We start from the raw sequence: 24195 nt of genomic DNA, 5'->3' as shown, positions 1-24195 counted from the left end.
CTGTCAATCTTAAATTTCTGGCAGTACTGGGAATCGAACCAGGGTCCCAACGACAGCAGCTAATAATGCTGTAATACTATGGAGGCAGATGTAGTGAAATAAGATGTGGCTACATGCTATGGAAGTTATTGTATAATATGGAAGTACAAAGCCATTCTCAAGCTCACAACACAGACAAATGGATCACAGCTTATATCTTCTGGTAAAGTACATAATTATTAGCAACTACATGTACGTTGAGTAATGTACTGTATGAGTGACTGGAGTGATCAATTATTGGATGTGTCCACCATCTTCTCAGTATTTTTCTGTTTACAACATTGCCCAACAACCAAGAACCAAACAATCACTGTGGGTGTTATGCTTAATTCTGTTTGTGACCTTTTAAAACACTTCATTTCTTCGAAAATGCATGGCTATTTAAACAATGTTTCTACAGTGAAGGCAACTAAATTTAAAACACATTGTGTAGCTGGTGCATTCCAAAATCTGTGTCATTTAATGCATAAATAACTGCATTATTTAACTTGTAGTCTAGCTGAGGTGAATCAAATAAAGTGTGAAATGAAGTTGCATAAGAACTGTTACATTTAAAGTGTCCATCTAGTCAGTCTAACTGAATTTAAATCAACCCTGAGGAGGTGAAAATAAATGATACAGTGTGGGACTGTGTTTAAGTCGCACTACTAATGCGTAATTTCTACTAGCAGATCATGCCAATAAATTTGGTCTCCTATCAGGGTTACATAATAAAACTGAAAAAAAAAAAAAAAAAAAAAAAAAAAAAAGCATATAACTTTCGTTCTTAGATTTACTTTACAGCTTATTAATTATATTTATTATGCGAAGGCTTGAATATGTTGTACACAAGAACCTCGTTTATCCGGATTAGGTGGGACCGGAACTGATCCGGATTATCGAAAATCTGGATAATCCGGAAAAAAAAAGAAAAAAACAAAAACAAATACAGCACATGGTATATAATCTGTTAACATAAGCTGTACAGTAATACCCTTTTTTCAATTGTACAAAAAAATATAAGAACACTTTTCTTACATTTACGACTGTTTTTCTTTGGATTTTAAAGTTTCTGTCAATAGGTTTATTGATAATTATGTATCACAATATCTTTGAAGCATTCACGTTTTCCATAACTTACAAAATGTATAATTAATAAACCCGTTACTAGACTTGAAATAAATAAATAAATAAATAAATAAATAAATAAATAAATAAATTCATGCTTTAGTGGTTAAAAGTTATGAGGTTTTCATTATACAATATTTCAATACTTTTTAGACACACTAGTGTAAGTAGTATTGCATTAAAATTGGAAATAAATTAATTTTTACTTGAAAATATTACATTTGGATGGCTGCAGAAGGTAATTTGATAACTTGATATTCCAGTAGTTGTTTTATCTCATTACATAAGCATTACAGATAACTAGATCTAAAAATGTTTAATCATTATCAATGGCCAATGAATATTTCACACTACATTCTGCCTACTCAGATAAACCGTATATGGTTCACTAACTGGTTGCTGGAGTGCAGTACAATTGTTTTTCTATTTTTTGTCATTTAGCAGCTTGACATATGAGGTTTACAACCTTAGGTTCAAATATCTCAATTGCAGGAAAAATTTGACTTATGAGGTTTTCATTCTTAGGTGTTGGTTGATATATGCATATTTTTACTTTGCTTTACGTCACACTGACACAGACAGGTCTTATGGCGACGATGGGATAGGAAAGAGCTAGGAGTGGGAAGAAAGCGACCGTGGCCTGAATTAAAGTCTAACCCCAGCATTTGCCCAGTGTGAAAATGGGAAACCACGGAAAACCATCTTCAGGGTTTCCATCAGTGGGATTTATACCAACTACTTCCCAAATGGAAGCTGACAGCCGTGTGACCCAAACTGCACAGCCACTCGCTTGGTCAATATATTTCCCAACTGCTGTAAAATATCCTAAAATATAGAATTAAGAAAATTACATCCTTATAACTTGGTTTAATTTCTCAAGAGTAGTCAATGAATAGAACAAAACAGTCATTCATCGATGTTCAAGTAAGCAGGAAGTTTGCCATCAAATTTCTTGCATTGCTGTTACATTTCGGGATCTAAATCAAGTAATTAAAGTCTCCATTCTTCAGACATAAACTGAGGAAAATTAGTATTCATAGAGATCCACAGTTTCAACATTTGTAAAAATTTGTGAGAGTATGGGAGTTCAAGAAATGCAAAGTGCAAACATTGCAAAGCGAATGCGCATTTGAGGAGCTAAACACTCCGATTTGGAAAACTGATTGAGTGGCTTCAGCACGTTCTAGTGAGCAATATCACCGTTGATGCCGCGGTTATTAAGGGGAAAGTGTTCTCGGATAGGCAGCTGCATTCCCTGCTGTGGAGAATAGTTTCTAATGCACTGTACTTTGTAGTTATTTTATTAGTACTGTATTAATTCAACTGGCACTAAATATGGGACTGGAATTTCACGGCACGAATAGATGGCTACAGTGTTTTAAGGTATGCCATAATATCCCATGGGCAGGCAATGTGCAGAGAAGCAGAATCTATGAATACTGTGAAGCTGACAGTTGGCGAGAAAGCATGACTCATATCACCAACTCATAAGCACTGAACAATATTTTCATTGCCGATGAAACTAATATTTTCAATGCCGATGAAATGTGTTCTTTCTTCTTTTTCTTAATGCTGAGCCCAAACAGACTTACGGTTTTAAAGGAGGTACATGCAATGGCAGGAAATGGTATAAGGACAGGGTCATTATCCTTCTATGTCGCAATGCAGAAACGGGAGATTTCCTCCCCTTTTCATAGGGAAGTTCAAGAATCCAAGATGTTTCAAGGGCATCAGGCATTTCCGTACAAGGCATCTAAAACTGCCTGGATGGCGGGAATACTTTTTGAGGAGTGGCTGGTGTGCCTTGAGCACAAAATGGCATGGCAGAACAGAAAAATAGCTCCTGTTAGATCAGTTTGCTCACACAAACATAATTTAATTTAATTTTAAAAAGTGCGTTTTCGTTTTCTGCTGGCCAATTTTATGAGTTACTTACAGCCCTTAGATCAAGGTATCATTTCAACTCTGAAACATGGCTACAGGAAGCGAATGGTGCGTTACTTTCTCTGTGAAGTTGCTAGACGTGGTCTGGCAGGGGAAATATGCAAATGGAACGTGGCAGAGCTATGCAGAATGTGACTGTTGCCTGGGACACTATTCTTTCATCGACAATAATGAACGGCTTTGTCAAGTGTGGATTTGGTTCCTTAAATGATGAAGAAGAAGAATAATAATAAGAAGAAGACATTAGAGATGAATGGAAGGAGTTCTGGTGACAGTTTAATGTCAGCACAACTTTTGCTGAATGCATAATCAACACAGAGACTACATCAGAGGAGGGGAATCCTGCCATGTGAACATGTGACACCAGAAGGAGATGCGGCTGCAAATGATGCTGAACAAGATGAAGATGCGGAACAGGTGACAACTATTCCGTCGAAAAATGACATACTTGCTGCTCAAGCTCTGTGATAAGTGCATGTGATGCTAACGAAACAGCAATTAGTGCTATGGACCATATGTAGAAGTTCACTGTTAACATTTACAAAAGAAGCAGCAACCTCTCACGATGCCTTAAAAAAGGCAATAAACCTAATACATGACAAAAGAAACTATTGGACCATTAAACATTTATATGTTTTTTGATACTGTATAAAGAATTTATTATTCTTGATATTTGTTTTAAATACATACTGGGCTTTTTTAGTTTGTTTTCTGCTTGTTTTATTGTGTCATGAGTTTCCAATTGGACAATCTGGTTGGCTCCTAAGTGCAAATGCTTTATTTATTGGATTGCTGTGTTCATATTGCATCATGCATAGATTTCTCCTTGTCTTTCAATCATGTGCTTTTCTTTCTTTTTTTCTTCCTCGAAGTGTGAGATTATGTTTGCCAGAGTATGGCATTGTCTTCTGAGTTATCCAAATGCAGTAATTAAATAAATGCCACCTTATCAGATACATTTCAATAATGTTATTGTTTTAAAGTCCCCCTAACTACTTTATGATGGTTTTCGGAGACGCTGAGGTGCTGGAGTTTAGCCCCGCAGGAGTTCTATTATGTGCCAGTAAATCTACCAACAAGAGGCTGACGTATTTGAGCACTTTCAAATACCATCGGACTGAGCCTTTCAAATACCACCGGACTGAGCCAGGATCGAACCTGTCAAGTTGGAGTCAGAAAGCCAGCACCTCAACCATCTGAGCAACTCAGCCCGGTGAATAATTCCAGAAATATAGTATTTTGTTTTGTTTTGCATGGCATAAATGGTTAAACTGTGAATTAAAGTGATTGCATGCTTCCATGGGTCTTGGAACGTTTTATGATGCAACAAGGATTTCTGAATGACGAGCGTTACCTAATTTGAAATCATGTTATTTGAAGTCCAATTTTTGCATCCCAATGGCTTCTAATTAACAAAGTTTTATGGATTTTAAAATTATATTTCAGACTTGAGAGATATAATGACAAACTCAGCAATTTTACCATTCTTAAGATAGGCCTTTCCAGTCGATCTTTCTATTCCCTCTTCTCTACCTTAGTGTCCAGCTCCATGGCTAAATGGTTAGTGTACTGTCCTTTGGTCACAGAGATCCCGGGTTCAATTCTCGGCAGGGTTGGGAATTTTAACCATCATTGGTTAATTTCGCACATTCCAAGACCCATGAAAGCATTCCCCAAAAATCATGCACACCTCTAACACCACAAGAAGAAAACAATACAAAATTGAAGCTTTTCTCCTTGAATGGTTGTTGGTAATCTACTAGCTCTAAAAGAAAGTCATGACATACAGGATGTGGCAAATCAAATGGTACTGAAATTACAAACTTGTTCTGAACACCAAGATAGGTCGTTATATCATGCAAGGTCACAACACCAATGTACACATCTAACTGCGTCAGCACAGCAAGTGTTCAAAGAGTACATCCTCAAGCCTCTCATATTGTTCATCATGGTCCTGCAGATTGTTGAACCTGTTGAATAACTGCAATTGATGAATATCATGATTGCTCTGTATTACAGAATAATTATTCCTTTATTTGGAATGTTTTATAGTTCTATCATTCAAAACTTAGTAAGATATACATACATTAGAACATGTTTCATTAGCTGAAGAATGTCTCACAGAATGAAAGAACTACAGCACAATAATTTTGATGTTATTGATACTTTGCATCAAGACTAATCAATGTTTTCATACATTATTCTATAGGACTTTTGGTAATGTTTGTGCTTTCACATTAAGACAAGCTGAAACGTTTCAAAGATCAATTGTTTCTTATGGACTTTCAGTGTGGTCTTTTTCTAGACTTTTTCTATAAACTTTATATTTCTTACTTCAAGGCTAAAGAAGGCCAAATAGGGCCAAAATATATATTTTTAATGTGTTTTTACTCAATTAATATATTGACTAAGGTGGACTACTGTAATTACATATTTTCTTTATGGCTTTTAGTGTCGGGAGTGTCCGAGGACATGTTTGGCTTGCCTAGTGCAGGTCTTTCTATTTGACGCCCAAGGACGACCTGAGCTTGTGGATGTGGGATGATGATAAGGTAGGGAGAGGGTGAAACCCAGTATTGGCACGTAGCCTATTCCTGTCGAATAACACCAAGGGTTCTGCTCAATGCTTCATGTCCCCATCCGAGGGATGAATCACTATCAACAGTGTCATATGCCTTCACTCCATATGAACAGTGCGCAGAGATTTAGAATTGAATCCAGGCTTTTCGCACGCAATCTAATGATTAGAAATAGTATACCACCACCTCTCTTACCCTGTTGGCCAACATTCTGATGGTGACATTTTTTCGACCAACAGCGCTCAAACCAGCTAACCACAGTGTCAGACCATATAGACTTGATGCCTTAATGACCATAGCCACCAGGTGAACTGCCAGCAATGATGAAAGCAAAGAGATCAGAGGCAAGGGAATATGCAATTACTGGTATAAATGTGTCTATATTTCCATTAAATTTTGAGATGCAAAATTATAGTATGATTTTTCTATTGTGGGATGCTGCTGCAATCATACTGTTATAACGTACCTACCAGTACTAATAATTATACTGATATTGCCTACTGTACTATTACATTTTTCATGTAACTCTTGTACTTTGCTGATTCATGTACTGCTCATCATTTTTATATAAACTTTTTCTAATAAAATAAAAACTAGTTCATTTTTTTCAAAATCACCCTTCCTAAAATTAGAGTGCAGGCTTTATTCGCATAAATGCGATATGTAAGCATCTAGGGATGAGGGATCCAGGGAGTGGGAAGGGCACAGAAATTCCTTTCCACAGTAAATTAAGTGATTTCCAAAGTGTTGTTGCAGTCTACTCACGGTGTAGACTGTAGTTCCATTTTGCTGCGTCCAATTGTTGTTTCGTAGCACTGACAGGTTTCTGGTGACATACAGTACTGTTTGTTGTTCAGAGTATGTTTATAATTTCAGTATTGTTAGTTTTACAACATACTGTATAATATACAACTACACTGGCATAAGAATTGTACATAGAACTAATAGCAACGGATCTGAAAAGAACAAAATTTATTTCACAGTTCTTACCATTTCCCAGGAACAGTAGTTCAAAAAAGATTCTGAAGCAAATGGAAGCAAGGGGTATTATTAAGAGAAAATATGACTGGCATTATAACTGGGTAGCCGTTATTAAGCATCACTTTACTTCTAACTCCCTTCCTTACTTCATCCCCTATGATGATATAGTACATATACACTTTATGATTATATACACACACACTGGCATTGTCTAATGTACAATTATGTTTTTCATCCAACTCCTGTACTTTGTTGATTCATGTACAATACTGTTTATAATTTTTATATAACTAATTACACACACTCTCTCTCTCTCTCTCTTCTTCACAAATGCTCAGTTTCTCACTGAAAATTCTTGTATATACAATAATAAAATATTTTCTATACCAAGCCTTCACGCAATCATTTATAAAGGCGATATAAGGCAACTATTTTACTTTCATGTTACCCCAATGACTAGTAGCATTTCACATTTCATACACACATTCCCTCATGCAATCATTTCAAACACTCAAAATTCTCAATCAATTATATTCATTCTCATTTCTCTAGTAATAAATTCAGTTACAAGACTCAAAATGGCTGCATGAGTCGTTGGGTTGTTCAGCAATAATGGCAGAAGCATAGCGGCATCTTCAACTCTGAAGTCATCAACTATAGCACGAATAGATGTTGCTAACTGTTGTTGTTGTCTAGGCGTCATGTCGTACAAGATGATATGAGCCACTGGACGGAACTTGTTTCTTGCCATTACTGATGCTGAACATGCACCAACTATCCCACCTGTAAGAGACCAACACGAGATGGTTATTTTCCAATATTATTATTTGATAGCTGAGCCATAAAACCACATATAGGGAGGGGAAAAAAAAAAAAAAAAAAAAAAAAAATGACGGGGTGAACTTAGGTGAACAATACAACCATACTTGAGTTGTCAACATCCGAGCTGGATCCATATACAGTATTACATCATCATTTGTTAAGAATGAAGCTTTTGTTAAGAATGAAGCTTTTGTTAAGAATGAAGCTATGTTTTCCAGTGTTGACTTAGTTAACTGTAACAAAGGCTTTTCAGTCCGTCAAACACACAGCAAATACAATGTAAATTATAACATTATAAACATGCCTGTAAAATACACACTAACATACAAAGAATGACATGTTTTGTTCTACAAGAACATCCTCAGATTCTATCAAATCACTTAAAAACAAGCTTATATATGTACAGTATTGTTTACGTGGCGTAAACTTGTCAATGATAGAGAGCTTAGTGATAACATGAAATAGTGATGACAAAGATAAAAATATATAATTATTAATATAGGGTATTGAAAACTTACGTACTTATCTAGACTGCCGATATTAAGTCTGTTGTCACCAAACACTATTTCAGGACTGTGGTCATGGAAAGTTTGTGGTGAGGCATGCTGCGCGTTGAGAGGGGAGGGCAAGAAAGGGAGGGGCCTTATAGAGCTCTCCTATTGGATGATTAAATCAAGTACACTATACAGTGGAGAGGAGAGGGAGAAGTAGGGCGGAGCGGCTGGAGCGCTGTGGAACCTTCCATCAACATTGGAGAGGGGAGAGATGTTATTGACCTATTTCATGTTAAATGTACCTTTATGTAATATGGATGAATGCAAATTCAATTTTTTTTATTGGGTAAATAAAGTAAGGAACGTGAGCCACACCCTCCCTCAAGTAAAAATAAATACGTAGACAAAAAAAAAAAAAAGGAGGATAAAAGAGGAAACTGCACGTGAATCACGATCAAGAAGGGCGTATAAATCTGCCCTGAACTGGAAATGTTATTCACCTAATTAGTTCTAACATAAACTAACACTACTAAGAGTCGAAACCCGAATAAGTGATAAATGAATGTTTATTGAAAAACAACGTTAATTAAAGAATTAATTGAAAAGGAAAACATAAGATATAATAGGGTAATACATACGTATATGGGTTAGCACCAATGACAATTAATCGTGATATTCATATCTCATCAATACGTACATGCACAGTTGCAGAATTACGCAAGGGATCTTAGCATTTTTACTCACGAAGATTTCGCATATAACAATTGCGAGAAGAATAACTAATGAGGGTCAACACATGATTACAAATCGGGAGTATCTTATTCATTCCACCCCCTACTTCTTATACATTTCCTTTCTTTTTTTCTTTTTTTTTTTTTTTTTTTTTTTTTTAAACAATACTATGATCTCCTTTCATTAGGATCCCCCACACCCCAAGGAGCGCACACACCCCAAAAAAGGGTAGACCAGGTAAAGAATAACCCCAGCGGGCAAAGAGAAAAAGATACATAGGATGAATCAATCAGATAAACACGGGCCATCGTGCGGCCAAGGAACAAAATAAATCAACATGGCGACGCCCAGGTCGAAAAAGATCAGGGCGCGCACCAAATAAGGAGAAAAATAGAACCCGAGATAAAAGGGGCAAATAACGAAAAGTTAAACATAAATTAGATAGGCCGACACTTCCTCATCTAAATACTCGACTCATTCATTAATTCATTCATTCAGCCATACGAACCAATCGCCTCGAGGGCAGATAACAGTGACAAATGGTGCGAATAGATCAATCCAGTCAACTCGTAGAGTGCAATATTACCTAACATCAATGAGGCCAAACGTCAATAGTAGTAGAATGACAACAGCACATGTCGTGGCTTTAAGGCCACGCGTAGATCTGCCACAAACATCGCTGTGTACGGCCATAATAATTCGACGGCCGACACACAGATCATAATTCCAAACGAGAGCAAAGACGTCTCATTGAGAAATTCATTATAATGCACAGAGACTCAGATTATGAATGCACCACTATTATATCAACAACACACTCTCACACACGCCTTCCTCTCTTCGAGTATCAAGACGGGTTACGGTCGGCCAAAAAAGGGAGAAATACAAATACTAAATGGTACATCACCCACAATAACAAACATCAGAACACGTTAATCGTGCAGCGATCAGCACGGTTTTAAACTTACGATACATCCATTTGAAAAGCACTAACATAGCTCCTGTGTGTGAGGGTCCCATATTATTATAAGCCACCATCCTCAGAACAGAATATATACCAAGGAGAAGATAGTTAAAGACTTAGTCGAGAAAAGATCATTAATGTTCTCGACAGAGGGGGCTGTCCTCTATCGATTAAAACCGGAAACACATATAGTAACAGGTCGAAACCAATTCAGTGAAACATTGGTAATAAATTATGGAAACCATGCTGGAGCAGCATGTTTCATCATCACACCCATGCGTCTTTAAAATGTGTCCGATCTTGACGAAGGGTCAAAGGGACACATTTTAATGTGAGGTGTAAAGCTTATAATAAGAATAAATACATGAAGAAATTATATATATATATATATAGTGCGCACTATATAACTAAAATTAACTAACCTAATTACTAACCTAATTAATTAGAGTAACAACAAATAACACTGAAAATCACCAACAGTCACAAGGGAGCATAGATTGGAGGATTACACATTGCTTTAAAGTTCAGTACATTAAAAGAAGGAAAGGCGCTGAATTTAATCAGTCTTTTTCCTATCATTAATATGACATTTTCACGAATCGGTTGCAGGCAGGTAGAGGATAAAAGCAGTCATACAATTTTTGTGTCCTATCAATAGGTCCGTTGTTTATTTTATATTATCCTTGTCATTCGATACTGAAATATCCTTTGACTCTTCTTTTCTTTCCCTTTCCTTTTTTCATTTTTCCCTGAAAAGAAAAAGACTTTAGAACAACGAGTCTAAGAGTGATAAACTGATCAAACCATGTTACCACCAGGTACTAATAGCTACTAGATCAATTATTTTTGGCCCATGAATGGTAGGGCTTCAACAGACTCACGTGAGCTCTGGATACCCTCTTATTTATTTCATCCTCCAACAACACGGTAACAGGTCCCAAGAATTTCACAATACGGTTGGGACCAGACCATTTTAGGCAGAGTTTCGCTCCAATTTGGTCTGCTGCCGAGCTTGTCGGGAACCTTTTAATCATTAAAGTCTCCAACCTTTAGGGTGACTTCTCTCCTTCCCTTGTTGAACCTTTTGGCTACACGATCTCTGGCTTTGATCAGTTGCTCGACTGCTTCCTTCCATTTTTCTTCGACGCTCTTGGTCCTTAACGGTTCGGACAAATATCCAAAATTCCATTTTAATTGTAATGGGTCAGTAACATTCCTGCCCAAGAACAACTCCGCCGGTGTGTGCCGATGCGATTCATGTAGAGCACTGTTGAAAGCTAGAACAAAGAAATTTAAGTTTTCGTCCCAACTGCGCTGGTCAGCGCTGTGGAACGCGGTTAGGCAGGCCTTAAGATTACGATGAAACCTCTCAACATGAGACGGTTTAGGGTAGTGAGGGCTGAGAAATATCTGGTTCACTCCCCACTCAAAACACAATTGACGAAAATTACTACCGCTGAAAGTGGATGCATTGTCAGTTACCAACTTTTTGGGGGGGCCATAAATTGCAAAGACGTGACGAGACAAGATGTGAACGGCGTTATTAGAATTGATTTTGCGCACTGGGAACAACCAGACGAATTTTGAGAAACCATCAATGACAGATAGGATACCAACGTTGCCTTTACGGGACTTGACGAGAGGGCCAAAATAATCTACGAATAACCTTTCTCCGGGGTACGTTGCCACATCAGCGGAATGCAACCCAACTTGAGATGATTTGGCAGGTTTAGACCGTTGACACACGTCACAGCTTTTCACGTAATCAAGCACTTCTTTTTTCATATTTGGCCAGTAGAAATCGCGAGAAACGCGATGTAATGTCTTGTACTGACCCAAATGCGCCCCTAAATAAGAGTCATGGTAATAATGTAATACCATGCGCCTTATGCTATCAGGAATGTAAATCTTGTCCTTTCCCTTATTACCACAACGACGAACTAACAATCCACCCTTAATACAAAATGATTTATCATGAAGTGACCCATCGGTGACACCTTTCATCAGTTTTTGACACTCGTCATCAGTATTTTGGTGCTCTGAAATATCAGAAAATGACCAAGGATATTTCTGCATAATATTAACACATCCAGCACCATCAGATTTATGGTATTTCTCCGCGTCATCGGCTTCACTCATGTTTATTCCGTCAAACATACGTGACAGACAGTCAGCCACGACATTTTCCTTTCCGCGAACATGTACAATGGTGAACTTATACGCAGACAGTCGAAGAATCCACCTGGCTGTTCTTCCAAGTCGTTTGACGTTCATCCACGACAGGGCCTGATTATCAGTGTGGACAAAGAAGTGACGGTGTTCGAGGTAAGTTCTAAATTTTTCTATACCCAACACAACGGCCAAACATTCCTTTTCGTAAATGGAGTAACGTAACTCGGCCCCGTGTAGTAGCTTGCTAAAATAAGCGATCGGGACTAGTTTTCCGTCCTCATCGGCTTGGTTTAGCACGGCGGAAATCGCAATTTCACTGGAATCGCATTGGAGCACGAAATCGCGGGAGAAATCGGGGCTGTGGAGAACAGGGGCTCGACAAAGGGCATCTTTCAGCTGATCGAAGGCAAGGATTTGGGCTTCACCCCAGACGAAACGACAATTCTTCCTTTTTAGAAGATTCAAAGGGGCCGAAATTTGAGAAAAATTCTCGATGAACCGACTGTAAAAACCCACCATACCCAAGAACCTTCTTACGCCGTGGACGTTCTTGGGCTGAGGAAACTCTTTAATACATTTAACCCTCTCAGGGTTTACAGCTATACCGGAATCCGAGATGACATGCCCCAAGAAATTCAATCGTTTGGAACAGAGAGAGACTTTTTTGGGGTTGATAGTGAACCCGTGTTTGCGCAGACGACTAAGTACCTCACGTAGGTGAGCCAGGTGTTCGTCAAAGCTTGCAGAGTATATGAGGAGATCATCCAGAAAATTAAATACATAGGAGAACTTCAGATCGCCAAAGATCGAATCCATGACCCGGCTAAGTGCTTGTCCCCCTATCGAGATGCCCATGGGTACTTTATTGAAATGAAAAAGGCCAAAAGGGGTGACAAAGGCTGTACAAGGGCGACTTTTTGGGTCCAAAGGAATCTGGTAATACGCCGAGTTAAAGTCGAAGACAGTGAAAAACCTAGCACCATGAAAATGCTGAAAGGCGCTTTCGATGGTGGGCAATGGGAAGCTGTCAAATACAATGTTCCTATTTACCTTGCGGTAATCCACAATGAAACGAAAACTCCCGTCTTTTTTAGGGATTAGGAAGGCGGGGCTACCATAAGGTGACTTGGATGGACTGATGACCTTCTTTTCTAAAAGTTCATCTACACATTCTCTCATGGCGGACAACTTCGGAGGCGAACATCCGAAAGGAGGGGACCTAACAGGAGTTTTATCTTTGAGCTCAATTGAATAAGAAAAGTTTTTCGCACAACCTAACTCAGGCGTCAAAACATCAGAAAATTCCTCTATTAAACTGTTTAGCATCAAATTCTGTCCGTCGGTTAGGTCACACGACGCACTTGGAGTCACAAAAGTAGAAAGAGGGCACACAATATTACGCAGAAAGGGGGTTTCGAAAGGATAATTTACGTCAGACCGGAAGCGGAAGGCGAAACTTCGAGTAATGAAATCAATGGATAGACCCGTCGCTTGCATAAAGTCAGTCCCTAAAATGATCGGGACAGACAGATCTGCAACAACATAAAATTTCCAATTCCACGAAAGATTATGAATTTTGATGTGGCATACGACGCGGCCCACCGGACACACTTGACGGCCTTCAGCAGACATAAACTTATCTATCTTCCCGCTGTCCGAGAGATACTCTAAATGTACGGAAGACACAAGGCTCAGATTCAAGAAGGAAACGCTGGAACCGGTATCCAGCAGGGCGTATAGCGTGCGGAACCCAATACAAACTTTGGCCCAGGGTGTCGACGAAGGAAGGCCCCAGATCCTTTTGTTAACACCGACATTTTGCGCCAACGAAGGGCCATTTCGCCGGCGCGCGTTCAGTTTCCCTGCCCGGAACTACATCTAGGACATACACGCGCAGTGACACCAACGAGGCCACATTTAAAACACTTCAGTCGCGATTTTGACCGACAATTATTAGAAATATGTCCCACCTTACCGCAATTCCAGCACTTTCTTGTAGTGGAACCACGTTCAACAGGCGACTCGGAGGGTTGGATGGCGTTAATATAGCGTCGGGCCGGAGACACAACGCTGGTCCTTCGCTCGGGACTACTCGAGGGGCGCGACGCCGAAGGGGGCGCATCAAAGCATACTGACTTGAAGGACGTGTGGCAGGCGACGTCGGGGAAAGAGCATTCAGACGGAGTCGGAGGGGGACGATACTGTTTATTTTGACATACGATTGATTCAAACTCGCGACCCAAGTTAATAACATCATCGACGGTCTGAACCTCGGATCTCTTAATGAATAATTTGTATTGAGGGGACAGGTTTCGGTAAAACTGGTCGAAAATTTCACACTCAGGAACCTTCACACTTAATCGGTTATACAGGGTCAAAATACCAGTTGCATAGTCGTCAACACCTTCCCCAACACCTTGGGTTCTTCTAAAGATCTCTTGTTTCAGACGATAATCCATATCGGACAACCCGAAACGTTTTTTAATGCGATCAACGAAATCCTCCCACGACCGGACATTTGCTTTAACCAACCTAAACCACCTTAATGCCGGCCCTTCAAGCATCCCCGGAATTACAGGAACAAAAAGGTTAAGGGGTATCGAGCTGCATTCAGCGATGTCCTCGACTCTTTCAAGAAATTCAACCACATTAGAATTTTCCCCTTCCCCGGAGAAATTGAGCTTCCATTTCCTAACTATATCGAAAACGGGGTTAATATGAGGACTACGTTCACTACTGGGTCCATAACAGGGGGAAACCAAACCGACACGATTCTCATCGAGGCCACAATTTCTGTCAACAACAGCATTGTTATTTCCTAAGCACACATTACTCTCACTACCTGACAGGGCAGAAGCATTATCCCGATTAATACGTTCACGCCTTTCTCTTTCGACATCGGTGACCTCTCCAGCAAATACATCACTCTCACCACTTATGTCAACAACTTTATCACTTTCCATGTCTCAACCGAGGTTTTATCCGCAATGAAAAACCCACACATACACAATGGTCATCGAAAGAGTTAATTAATAAACGACACACAAGATCAGAATTAATATAACAAGTTTCAAAAGGTTAAATCGAAAAGAAATAATGGTTTTCCTTAACGTATCCGAAACAGAATACCATTCCCAGTTCTATCTCATCCGTGCTTTTTCCAGATGAGATATCTTGATCGAGCACGTCTCTGCTACCATTTACTGAGCCACACCCTCCCTCAAGTAAAAATAAATACGTAGACAAAAAAAAAAAAAAAAAAAGGAGGATAAAAGAGGAAACTGCACGTGAATCACGATCAAGAAGGGCGTATAAATCTGCCCTGAACTGGAAATGTTATTCACCTAATTAGTTCTAACATAAACTAACACTACTAAGAGTTGAAACCCGAATAAGTGATAAATGAATGTTTATTGAAAAACAACGTTAATTAAAGAATTAATTGAAAAGGAAAACATAAGATATAATAGGGTAATACATACGTATATGGGTTAGCACCAATGACAATTAATCGTGATATCCATATCTCATCAATACGTACATGCACAGTTGCAGAATTACGCAAGGGATCTTAGCATTTTTACTCACGAAGATTTCGCATATAACAATTGCGAGAAGAATAACTAATGAGGGTCAACACATGATTACAAATCGGGAGTACCTTATTCATTCCACCCCCTACTTCTTATACATTTCCTTTCTTTTTTTCTTTTTTTTTTTTTTAAACAATACTATGATCTCCTTTCATTAGGATCCCCCACACACCAAGGAGCGCACACACCCCAAAAAAGGGTAGACCAGGTAAAGAATAACCCCAGCGGGCAAAGAGAAAAAGATACATAGGATGAATCAATCAGATAAACACGGGCCATCGTGCGGCCAAGGAACAAAATAAATCAACATGGCGACGCCCAGGTCGAAAAAGATCAGGGCGCGCACCAAATAAGGAGAAAAATAGAACCCGAGATAAAAGGGGCAAATAACGAAAAGTTAAACATAAATTAGATAGGCCGACACTTCCTCATCTAAATACTCGACTCATTCATTAATTCATTCATTCAGCCATACGAACCAATCGCCTCGAGGGCAGATAACAGTGACAAATGGTGCGAATAGATCAATCCAGTCAACTCGTAGAGTGCAATATTACCTAACATCAATGAGGCCAAACGTCAATAGTAGTAGAATGACAACAGCACATGTCGTGGCTTTAAGGCCACGCGTAGATCTGCCACAAACATCGCTGTATACGGCCATAATAATTCGACGGCCGACACACAGATCATAATTCCAAACGAGAGCAAAGACGTCTCATTGAGAAATTCATTATAATGCACAGAGACTCAGATTATGAATGCACCACTATTATATCAACAACACACACTCACACACGCCTTCCTCTCTTCGAGTATCAAGACGGGTTACGGTCGGCCAAAAAAGGGAGAAATACAAATACTAAATGGTACATCACCCACAATAACAAACATCAGAACACGTTAATCGTGCAGCGATCAGCACGGTTTTAAACTTACGATACATCCATTTGAAAAGCACTAACATAGCTCCTGTGTGTGAGGGTCCCATATTATTATAAGCCACCATCCTCAGAACAGAATATATACCAAGGAGAAGATAGTTAAAGACTTAGTCGAGAAAAGATCATTAATGTTCTCGACAGAGGGGGCTGTCCTCTATCGATTAAAACCGGAAACACATATAGTAACAGGTCGAAACCAATTCAGTGAAACATTGGTAATAAATTATGGAAACCATGCTGGAGCAGCATGTTTCAAACGGTATTATTATTATTATTATGATGATAAAAGCAATTTAATGAGTAGGTGTTATCAGATAGTATGTGAGTAGAGCGAATAGGGGGAATCATTTAAATGTGTATGCTCATTCAGGTTATTTGCATTAGCATTTTTTGCGACGTAAATTTCTATTGCTTCTTTTATATTCAAAGATTTACTTTTATTTTCGAAGTGTAAAATTTTTAGATCAGTGTTGATGTCTGTGAAATGGTGTGAACAGTCGTATATGTGCTCCCCGAAGGCTGAATGCCGATTATATCTGATCGCGTTTTTGTGTTCTTTGTATCTTGTATGGAAATTACGTTTTGTTTGACCTATGTATGTGGCATTGCAGTTAGGTTCTTGGCACTTGAGTTCATATACTCCTGACTTTGAGAAGGGGTCCTTTTTGTTTAGGTTGCACCTGCTGATGTGTCTCTGTAGTGTGTTATTCGTTCGAAAGGCTATTTTTAAACCTTGTTTCTTGAAAATGTTAGCTACTTTGTATGTGTTATTGTTAACATAGTTTAGAACCACGTAGTTTTCTTTGTAATGTGTGGTGCTTTCCCAGCGACTTTTCTTATGTTTATTTAATAGTTTATCTACCGTGCCTGGAGGATGGTTGTTTTCTTTCACGATTTGTGTAATGATTTGCATCTCTTCATTGAAATACGTTGTGCTCATTGGTATGGAAATAGCTCTATGTATCATTGTATTCAGTCCCGCTATTTTGTGTGTGTATGGGTGGTTCGAGTTGTTGTCAATAGTGTGCGACGTCTGAGTGGGCTTTCTGTATACTTTGTAAGATATGTTGTCATTATTCCTGTTGATTGTGATGTCTAAATAGTTTATTTTCTTGTTATTTTCTGGCTCCATTGTGAAGCTGATGGATTTGTGTAAAGAATTTAGAGTGTTTAATAACTGGTCTGCATTAGTGATGTCATTATCATATATGCATATGACGTCATCCACGAATCTGCTCCAATGTACGATTCCTTTTGAAAGATGGCCAATTAAGATATTTTCGAAGTTATTCAGAAAAATGTTTGCTATTGTACCTGATAATGGTGAGCCCATGGCTAACCCTTATTTTTGGCAATAGATTTTGTCGTTAAATGCAACCAAGCTTTTCATATGTTGAGACTTGAGACTGTCCAAACTGCCACGTAGAAATATGTCTAATATAATCAGAAAGGACTCATTTCCCACAGTTTACATGCAACAAATGATGCACATGACTCAGACCACTGTTATTGTGATGAATGATCTACATTCTAAGTATGATTTTGTACAGTTCAGAGCATTTGAGATTAATGGTGTGTAATGTGTAATAAAGCTATATTCCCATCATCTACCTCCTGGACATATTTTCAAAAGACAAGGAACAGGAACGACATGTCTAAGCAGTAGGAGAAACACCAGGAAGAGGATGGAGGAGTAGAGGTCAACAAATACGCTACCTGCCTGAGTCAATTTGATCTTCAAGTTGCATTCTTCTGAACAAACATGCTTCGCCTTTATTTTTGCCTTATTGGGTGTTATTGCTCTTTGAGTTCACGTGCCTGCATTCATACCATGAATTCAGATTTGAAGACGGATACTCTTTCCAACATACATACCAAAAAAAGAAAAAAAAACATTAAACCAAGATATCCAATAGTAAGTGGGCAACAAAAGTGCAATTTTACACATACAGAGAGTTTTCATGAACAATGGGTACAACAGAATACTGGTGGGCACCTACAGCCCTATCTTGATTTAATTACTCTTGCTATGACTTCACTTCCAAATTTGCTGCATATAGGAACGAATAATCAGCAACAAAAATTCCTAAAAAACAAAAAGCAATTAAAAATACAATGTGGTGGTGGTGGCGGCAGTGGTGGTGGGAAGCAGTAGTGACAGACATTTTAAAAGGCAAAACAACAAGATTATCAATCCCTTATAAAAATGCACAAAGAGGTAAACATTCCAACCTCTTGAAGAGTAAATATCATCCTATCATTAAAAATGAGTTGATCAACAAGATTGAGAAGGAAGAACAGTGCTCTGCACAATTAACACAAATAACAAGTTACTGTCTAATGTCCCACAAGGTGACAGCCTCTAGAAAAGGCTGTGTATGTTTTCTGCCAATTCAACTGGTTCAATTTTAGAGATTCCTGATTGCCAGAATATTCCCTTGAAACAGTTTTTTAACATGGGTCTATCAATAAGTATACTGATATACTGTAATGTATCTTGTATTTAAGCACAATCAGGCAACGACAGATTGTGTCAGGATTTGATTTAGCACCCTTGAGCTTGAGAGGTAAGTGCCTAACGAACTGTACTACTCAGTTGGTCACATTGATTTCCTAATAATCATTTTTAAAATGTTGTTGTATTCTTGTCCCACTAACTATGGGTTTTGAAGACTCCAGAATTTTGATTTGCAGGAGTTCTTTAACATGCTAGTAAATCTACCGGCATGAGGCTAGTACATTTGAACACAGTTTTCTTGTTTCCAACAGTAATAATAATACAGTAATGTTATTGGCTTTACGTCCCACCAATTACTTTGATGGTTTTTGGAGATGCCGAGGTGCTGGAATTTTGTACCGCAGGAGTTATTTTATGCGCCAGTAAATCTACAGACATGAGGCTGACAAATTTGAGCACCATCAAATACTACTGGACTGAGCCAGGATCGGACCTGCCAATTTGGGGTCAGAAGGCCAGCGCCTCCACCATCTGAGCCACTCAGCCCTGCTTTCCAGCAGTAACCTACAGTAGTTGCAATAGCATCACACAATTTTGAATTCAAAAATAAAATACAGAGCATTTGTTACATAAATTTAAAAGATAAAAAATAGAATGTATAATTTCATACCAATAGCTAATCCAGGTGGACCAAGTAGCATCCCTCCAACCATAGCACCTGCCCCAGCAATGCACCCTCCTTTGAATGACTCCTTCACAGCAACACGGAGATTCTGTTGTTCTGACAATGTTGCAAGAACATTCATAAGTTCCTGAGTATTAATAGGCATTTTATAATAAGATGGTTGTGTCTGCAAACCTGCAAAGAAAATAATTCATGCAATCAATATATTTATCAGAAAGATAGAGTGTACTGTATCATTAATGGCAAATGGCAGTAGAGAGTTTGGAATGCGGAAAAATTATTTCAGATGAAGTGATCTAAATGATGTTATTTTATAGTGCATTAACTTCTTATATTTACATCCATCACAAATTTGGTTGACTTACGTAACATTCCCACTTCTTTGGTTCGAGGGGGTTAGCCTTAGCTCACAAAAACTCTGAATTTGTTATGCATCTTATTGCTTAAATCCTGTGAAAGATTTCTGAGAAACAAAGATTGAGTACACCAAAGAAATAAGTACTCCCTTCATATCTGCCAACCATGATGGCAGTAGCTCATGGCACACGGAAGAAAAAGAATTGCCTTTAGCCCCCTAACTAATTTTATGGTTTCGGGGGATGCTGAGGTGCCATAATCATGTCCTGGAGGAGATTTTTATGTGCCTGTAAATCTACAGACATGAGACTGGTGAATTTGAACCCCTTCAAATACCACCAGAGTGAATCGGGACTGAACCCACCAACTTGGGCTCAGAATGCCAACATTTGTACGATTTGAGCAACTCAGCCTGGCTTTAAATAAACAGGTTACTTCCACAAACTAATTGCTTTGGTAGGTTTATGAAAAGCAAAGAACTTTGAAAAAGGACACAAACTATGAATTTATGGTTCTGTAACAAATCTTAGTGCTGATGACTGTGAAAGGAAGGACATCTAGATAACCACCCCTACTTAACTCTAATCTAAGAAGGGAAGTCTAACTCTCCGAAGAAAGAAAGAAAGAAAGAAAGAAAGTCTCAAAAAATATATGAGAAAGGGCCAGGAAGGATGTGAAAATGACTTCCAAGACTTTCCGTATCTAACACTGACTGAGGTCAGAAGAGAATAAGAGTTGACCAAGGAAGATGAATGTGAGAAGCCTGGCATAAGTGGTAACAATGTTTGATTCCGCTGGAGATCACTTATCCCCAATCCATGCTTCTAAAGTGAGAGCTTGGGGAGTCAGCCCATTTACTCATCTTGGATGAGTGGTGTTAGAAATTACTAGTTTTTTAAATTTTATTTTAAGAATTACCATGTGCTTTATGTCACACCGACACAGGTCTTATGGCGATGATGGGATAGGAAAGGCCTGGGAGTGGGAAGGAAGTGGCCGTGGTCTTAATTAAGGTACAGCCCCAGCATTTGCCTGGTGTGAAAATGGGAAACCACAGAAAATCATATTCAGGGCTGCCAACAGTGGGGTTCAAACCTACTATCTCCTGGATGCAAGCTCACAGCTGCGCATCTAGAACCACATGGCCAACTCACCTGGTGATTATTGTTTTAAGAGGAAGTACAACTAGGCAACCAGCGAGAGACCCAATGTGGTTCCTCTTTCAGTTGCGTCTAATAATAGGAGGGGAAAAGGTGAATGTATTCTACATTCCCCTACCCACAGAGGGAGAGCAGACAGGGGATAATGTGAAAATATTCTCTGCTTCCACTCAAGAGGGAATAAATATTAACCCTTTGAGTACCAGCAGAAACTGCATAGTTCTATGCTAAACGTGCCAAGTTCACTTTCCAAAAATGTGCTGAGTATTGGGAAAACGTTCCTGATTTTTAATCTATTAAAATTATCACTTGATTCTTTCTCTGACAGCTGCACAGCAATCTATTCTCTCATTTAGTATCCAAGAATCTAAATATACCAAGTACGATTTTTTTTTTTTTTTTTTTGCTACTTAGTGGTTTTACGTCGCACCGATACAGATAGGTCTTATGGCAACGATGGGATAGGAAAGGGCTGGGAGTTGGAAGGAAGCGGCTGTGGCCTTAATTAAGGTACAGCCCCAGCATTTGCCTGGTGTGAAAATTGGAAACCATGGAGAAACATCTTCAGGGCTGCCGACAGTGGGGTTCGAACCCACTATCTCCCGGATGCAAGCTGACAGCTGCGCGCCCCTAACCGCACAGCCAACTCGCCCGGTAGTTAAGATAAAAAAGTTCCTTCTCTGAACTATATCTTTTTTGTTCGGTAGTCCAAACAGGCATTAAATGGAATGTTTGAGAACTATACTCTAATTAAAACTAGAACAGTTAATAATTGATAGAAATCCAATATTTCACCAATCTGGCTGTGCTATTTTAGAATCTTTAAACAGAAAAAGTAGCTTAGTACTATATTTTATAAAGAAGGAAAAAAGTTTATGATACAACTTAGTGAATGAAATGAAGTTTTACATCACATTTCAACATTCAGAGTACCGGTACACTAAGTCTTTTAAAATTCACATTTAAGCCCTGAAATATAGTCTGAATGCAACCCTTTTCAGCAATGCACGTGGGTGCACGCACTATTTTTTAAATATTTTGTAACTGGAGCAGCAAAGGGAGATTGATGTTTGGAGTACAGCAATTGAAGAATGGGGAATGGAAATAAGTAGTGAATGGTGATAACAAGAGGGAACATAAACAGAAGAGGTGTTATTAAAGTCCAAGGAGAGCAAAACAACAATAGGAAATATGCAGAAAGATCACATAAGAAATGAGAACATAAGGGCTGGGTTTCAAGAGAAACAATGTCATAATTACTTCCCCTCCTTACATCAAACTGTGCTTATTTCTTATTACAGTAAGCTAGATGTTACCAGTTACTTCCATCGGGCGCGCCCCATTGGAACTGGGGAAGCTTGTTGGCTGGTCAGAGGGTAGTAGGGAAATAAAACACTACCGTAAAAAAAAAAACTGGTCCCTTGCCAGGGTTATGGCGAAGACTGGTAAATGACCAGAAGGCAGAAAACATCTTCAGGCAACCTCTAGGGCTAACAACCCTAGTTGTAAAAGGATGGGTACCCGTCCAAAACATAGTCAAGTCAAGAAGCATGATGGTACAACGTTTCAAGAAACATACCCCAGGGGGTAAGTCTTCGGATAAATCGCTCATCGTGAACGCCACGGCGCACGAGTCTCATTCGGATTCTGGAGGAGACTCGACATCATGCAAGAGACGAGTCGGAGCGTCTTGGTGTACCCCGAAGAGTCATAAACTCAGGCTAAAATTCAAAACCTTTTTAGCAACTTTCAACATAAATTCCCTTACACAAACTGGCAAGCTGAAAACCCTCACCAAAGCTCTTCACGAAAATCAGATATCCATAAGGGCCCTACAAGAAACAAGGTACCCAAATGAAGAGATTTTTGAATCTGAAGGCTACCGATTTTTCAAGAGCAAAGCGCAAAAAGCAATCCTCAATGGAGCTGTGATGCTTGGAACCGCGTTTGCTGTTAGAACCAAGATCCTTAAATCGGTTGCAAATTTTGAAACTGTGAATGACAGACTGTCTATACTAACAAATAATTTGCGCGAACAAAACCTACGCCCTAGTTAACGCACATGCTCCTACAAACTATAAGAACAAGTCTGATCCAGACGAAGTTGATTAATTTCTGGGACCTACTGGATGAAAAATTGAACAAAATTCCCAAACACCATGTCAAGCTTCTTTTGGGTGACTTCATGCCCAACTAGGTCGTGAACAGAAGTACAAGAAAGTTATATGAAATTACCCTGCTCACGAAAGAACCAATCCCAACGGCAAAAGACTGGTATCCATTTGCGAAACTCACAACCTGCAGGTCATGTCGACCCACTTTCGCCATCTACCCAGGAAGCAATGACTTAGCGTTCTCCTGTCCAAACTCTCGGAGAGTTCCAAATAGATCATGTTGCAATCTCCAGGAGAAACAGCCCTGAGATTATGAATGTCAAAGTAAAAAAGGCATCAATGTGGCCTCAGATCACTATATGTCTCTGATCAAATTCAAACCAATTCCTGCAAACACAAGGAAGACAACCAAACAGATCACATGCTTAGACAACGATACACTTCGGCAAAGGGTCGAGGAGTTCATGGAGAAGGCTAGACCAAATGACTGTGACTTTAACAACACCCAAAGTCTCCTTGTTTAGGCTGCCAAAGACGTAGCAGAAATCAAGAGAAGCAAAAGGCATGCCTGGTGGAATGGTACCTGCGAATCAGTACTCAAAGAAAGATTCAATGCGTGGAAACAGTACTACTCTACAAAATCAGACAATGATTGGGAAACCTACAAAACCCAACGTGCCCAAGCAGCTAGGGTGTTCAGAATTGAGAAACGTAATTACGAAAAATCCCTCATTGAAAAGATAGAACAAAACTTTCGGAAAAATGAAAGCAGAGAGTACTACAGAGCCTTCAAACGCAAACTCACTGGCTATAAACCACCATCTCTATGCTTTGAATGAAAGTACGACACACTGGCGACGTCAAATGAAGAAAATTGTAGCATTCTGGCAGACTACTTCAAGAATTTACTTAATTGCTCTAAACCGCAAAGCCCCATTGAGACCATGGAACCCTTACTCAGGTACCCAGATTTCAGACCACCCGACAGAGATGAAATCAAGCACCACATTGCCCGTCTCAAAAATAAAGCGCCGGGGGAAGACTCAGTAG

At 39.1% G+C, this 24195-nt stretch overlaps 1 protein-coding gene across 6 annotated transcripts in view; it reads right to left on the bottom strand.

Annotated features, from left to right (window-relative positions):
* Positions 1-840: 840 nt before the first annotated feature.
* The window catches only part of LOC136877355 (protein C19orf12 homolog), a 37145-nt gene continuing 13790 nt past the window's right edge, over positions 841-24195 (bottom strand). For 4 of the 6 annotated variants that reach the window (XM_068228620.1, XM_067151325.2, XM_067151326.2 and 1 more), the window contains exons 2-3: positions 19500-19688; positions 841-7433 (exon numbers count right to left, since the gene is read on the bottom strand). In XM_068228620.1, coding sequence (XP_068084721.1) covers positions 7171-7433; positions 19500-19659 — 423 coding nt within the window. In that variant the 5' untranslated portion in view covers positions 19660-19688 and the 3' untranslated portion in view covers positions 841-7170. Of the gene's footprint in view, positions 7434-19499; positions 19689-19879; positions 20202-20789; positions 20806-24195 lie in introns of those variants that run through there. The other 2 variants (XM_068228621.1, XM_067151324.2) reach the window with 2 other exon arrangements.

This window comes from Anabrus simplex, chromosome 7 (assembly GCF_040414725.1).
Source record: "Anabrus simplex isolate iqAnaSimp1 chromosome 7, ASM4041472v1, whole genome shotgun sequence".
Lineage (NCBI taxonomy): Eukaryota > Metazoa > Arthropoda > Insecta > Orthoptera > Tettigoniidae > Anabrus > Anabrus simplex.
Note: the sequence above shows the minus strand (reverse complement) of the source record. Positions and strands in the feature narration are given on the sequence as shown.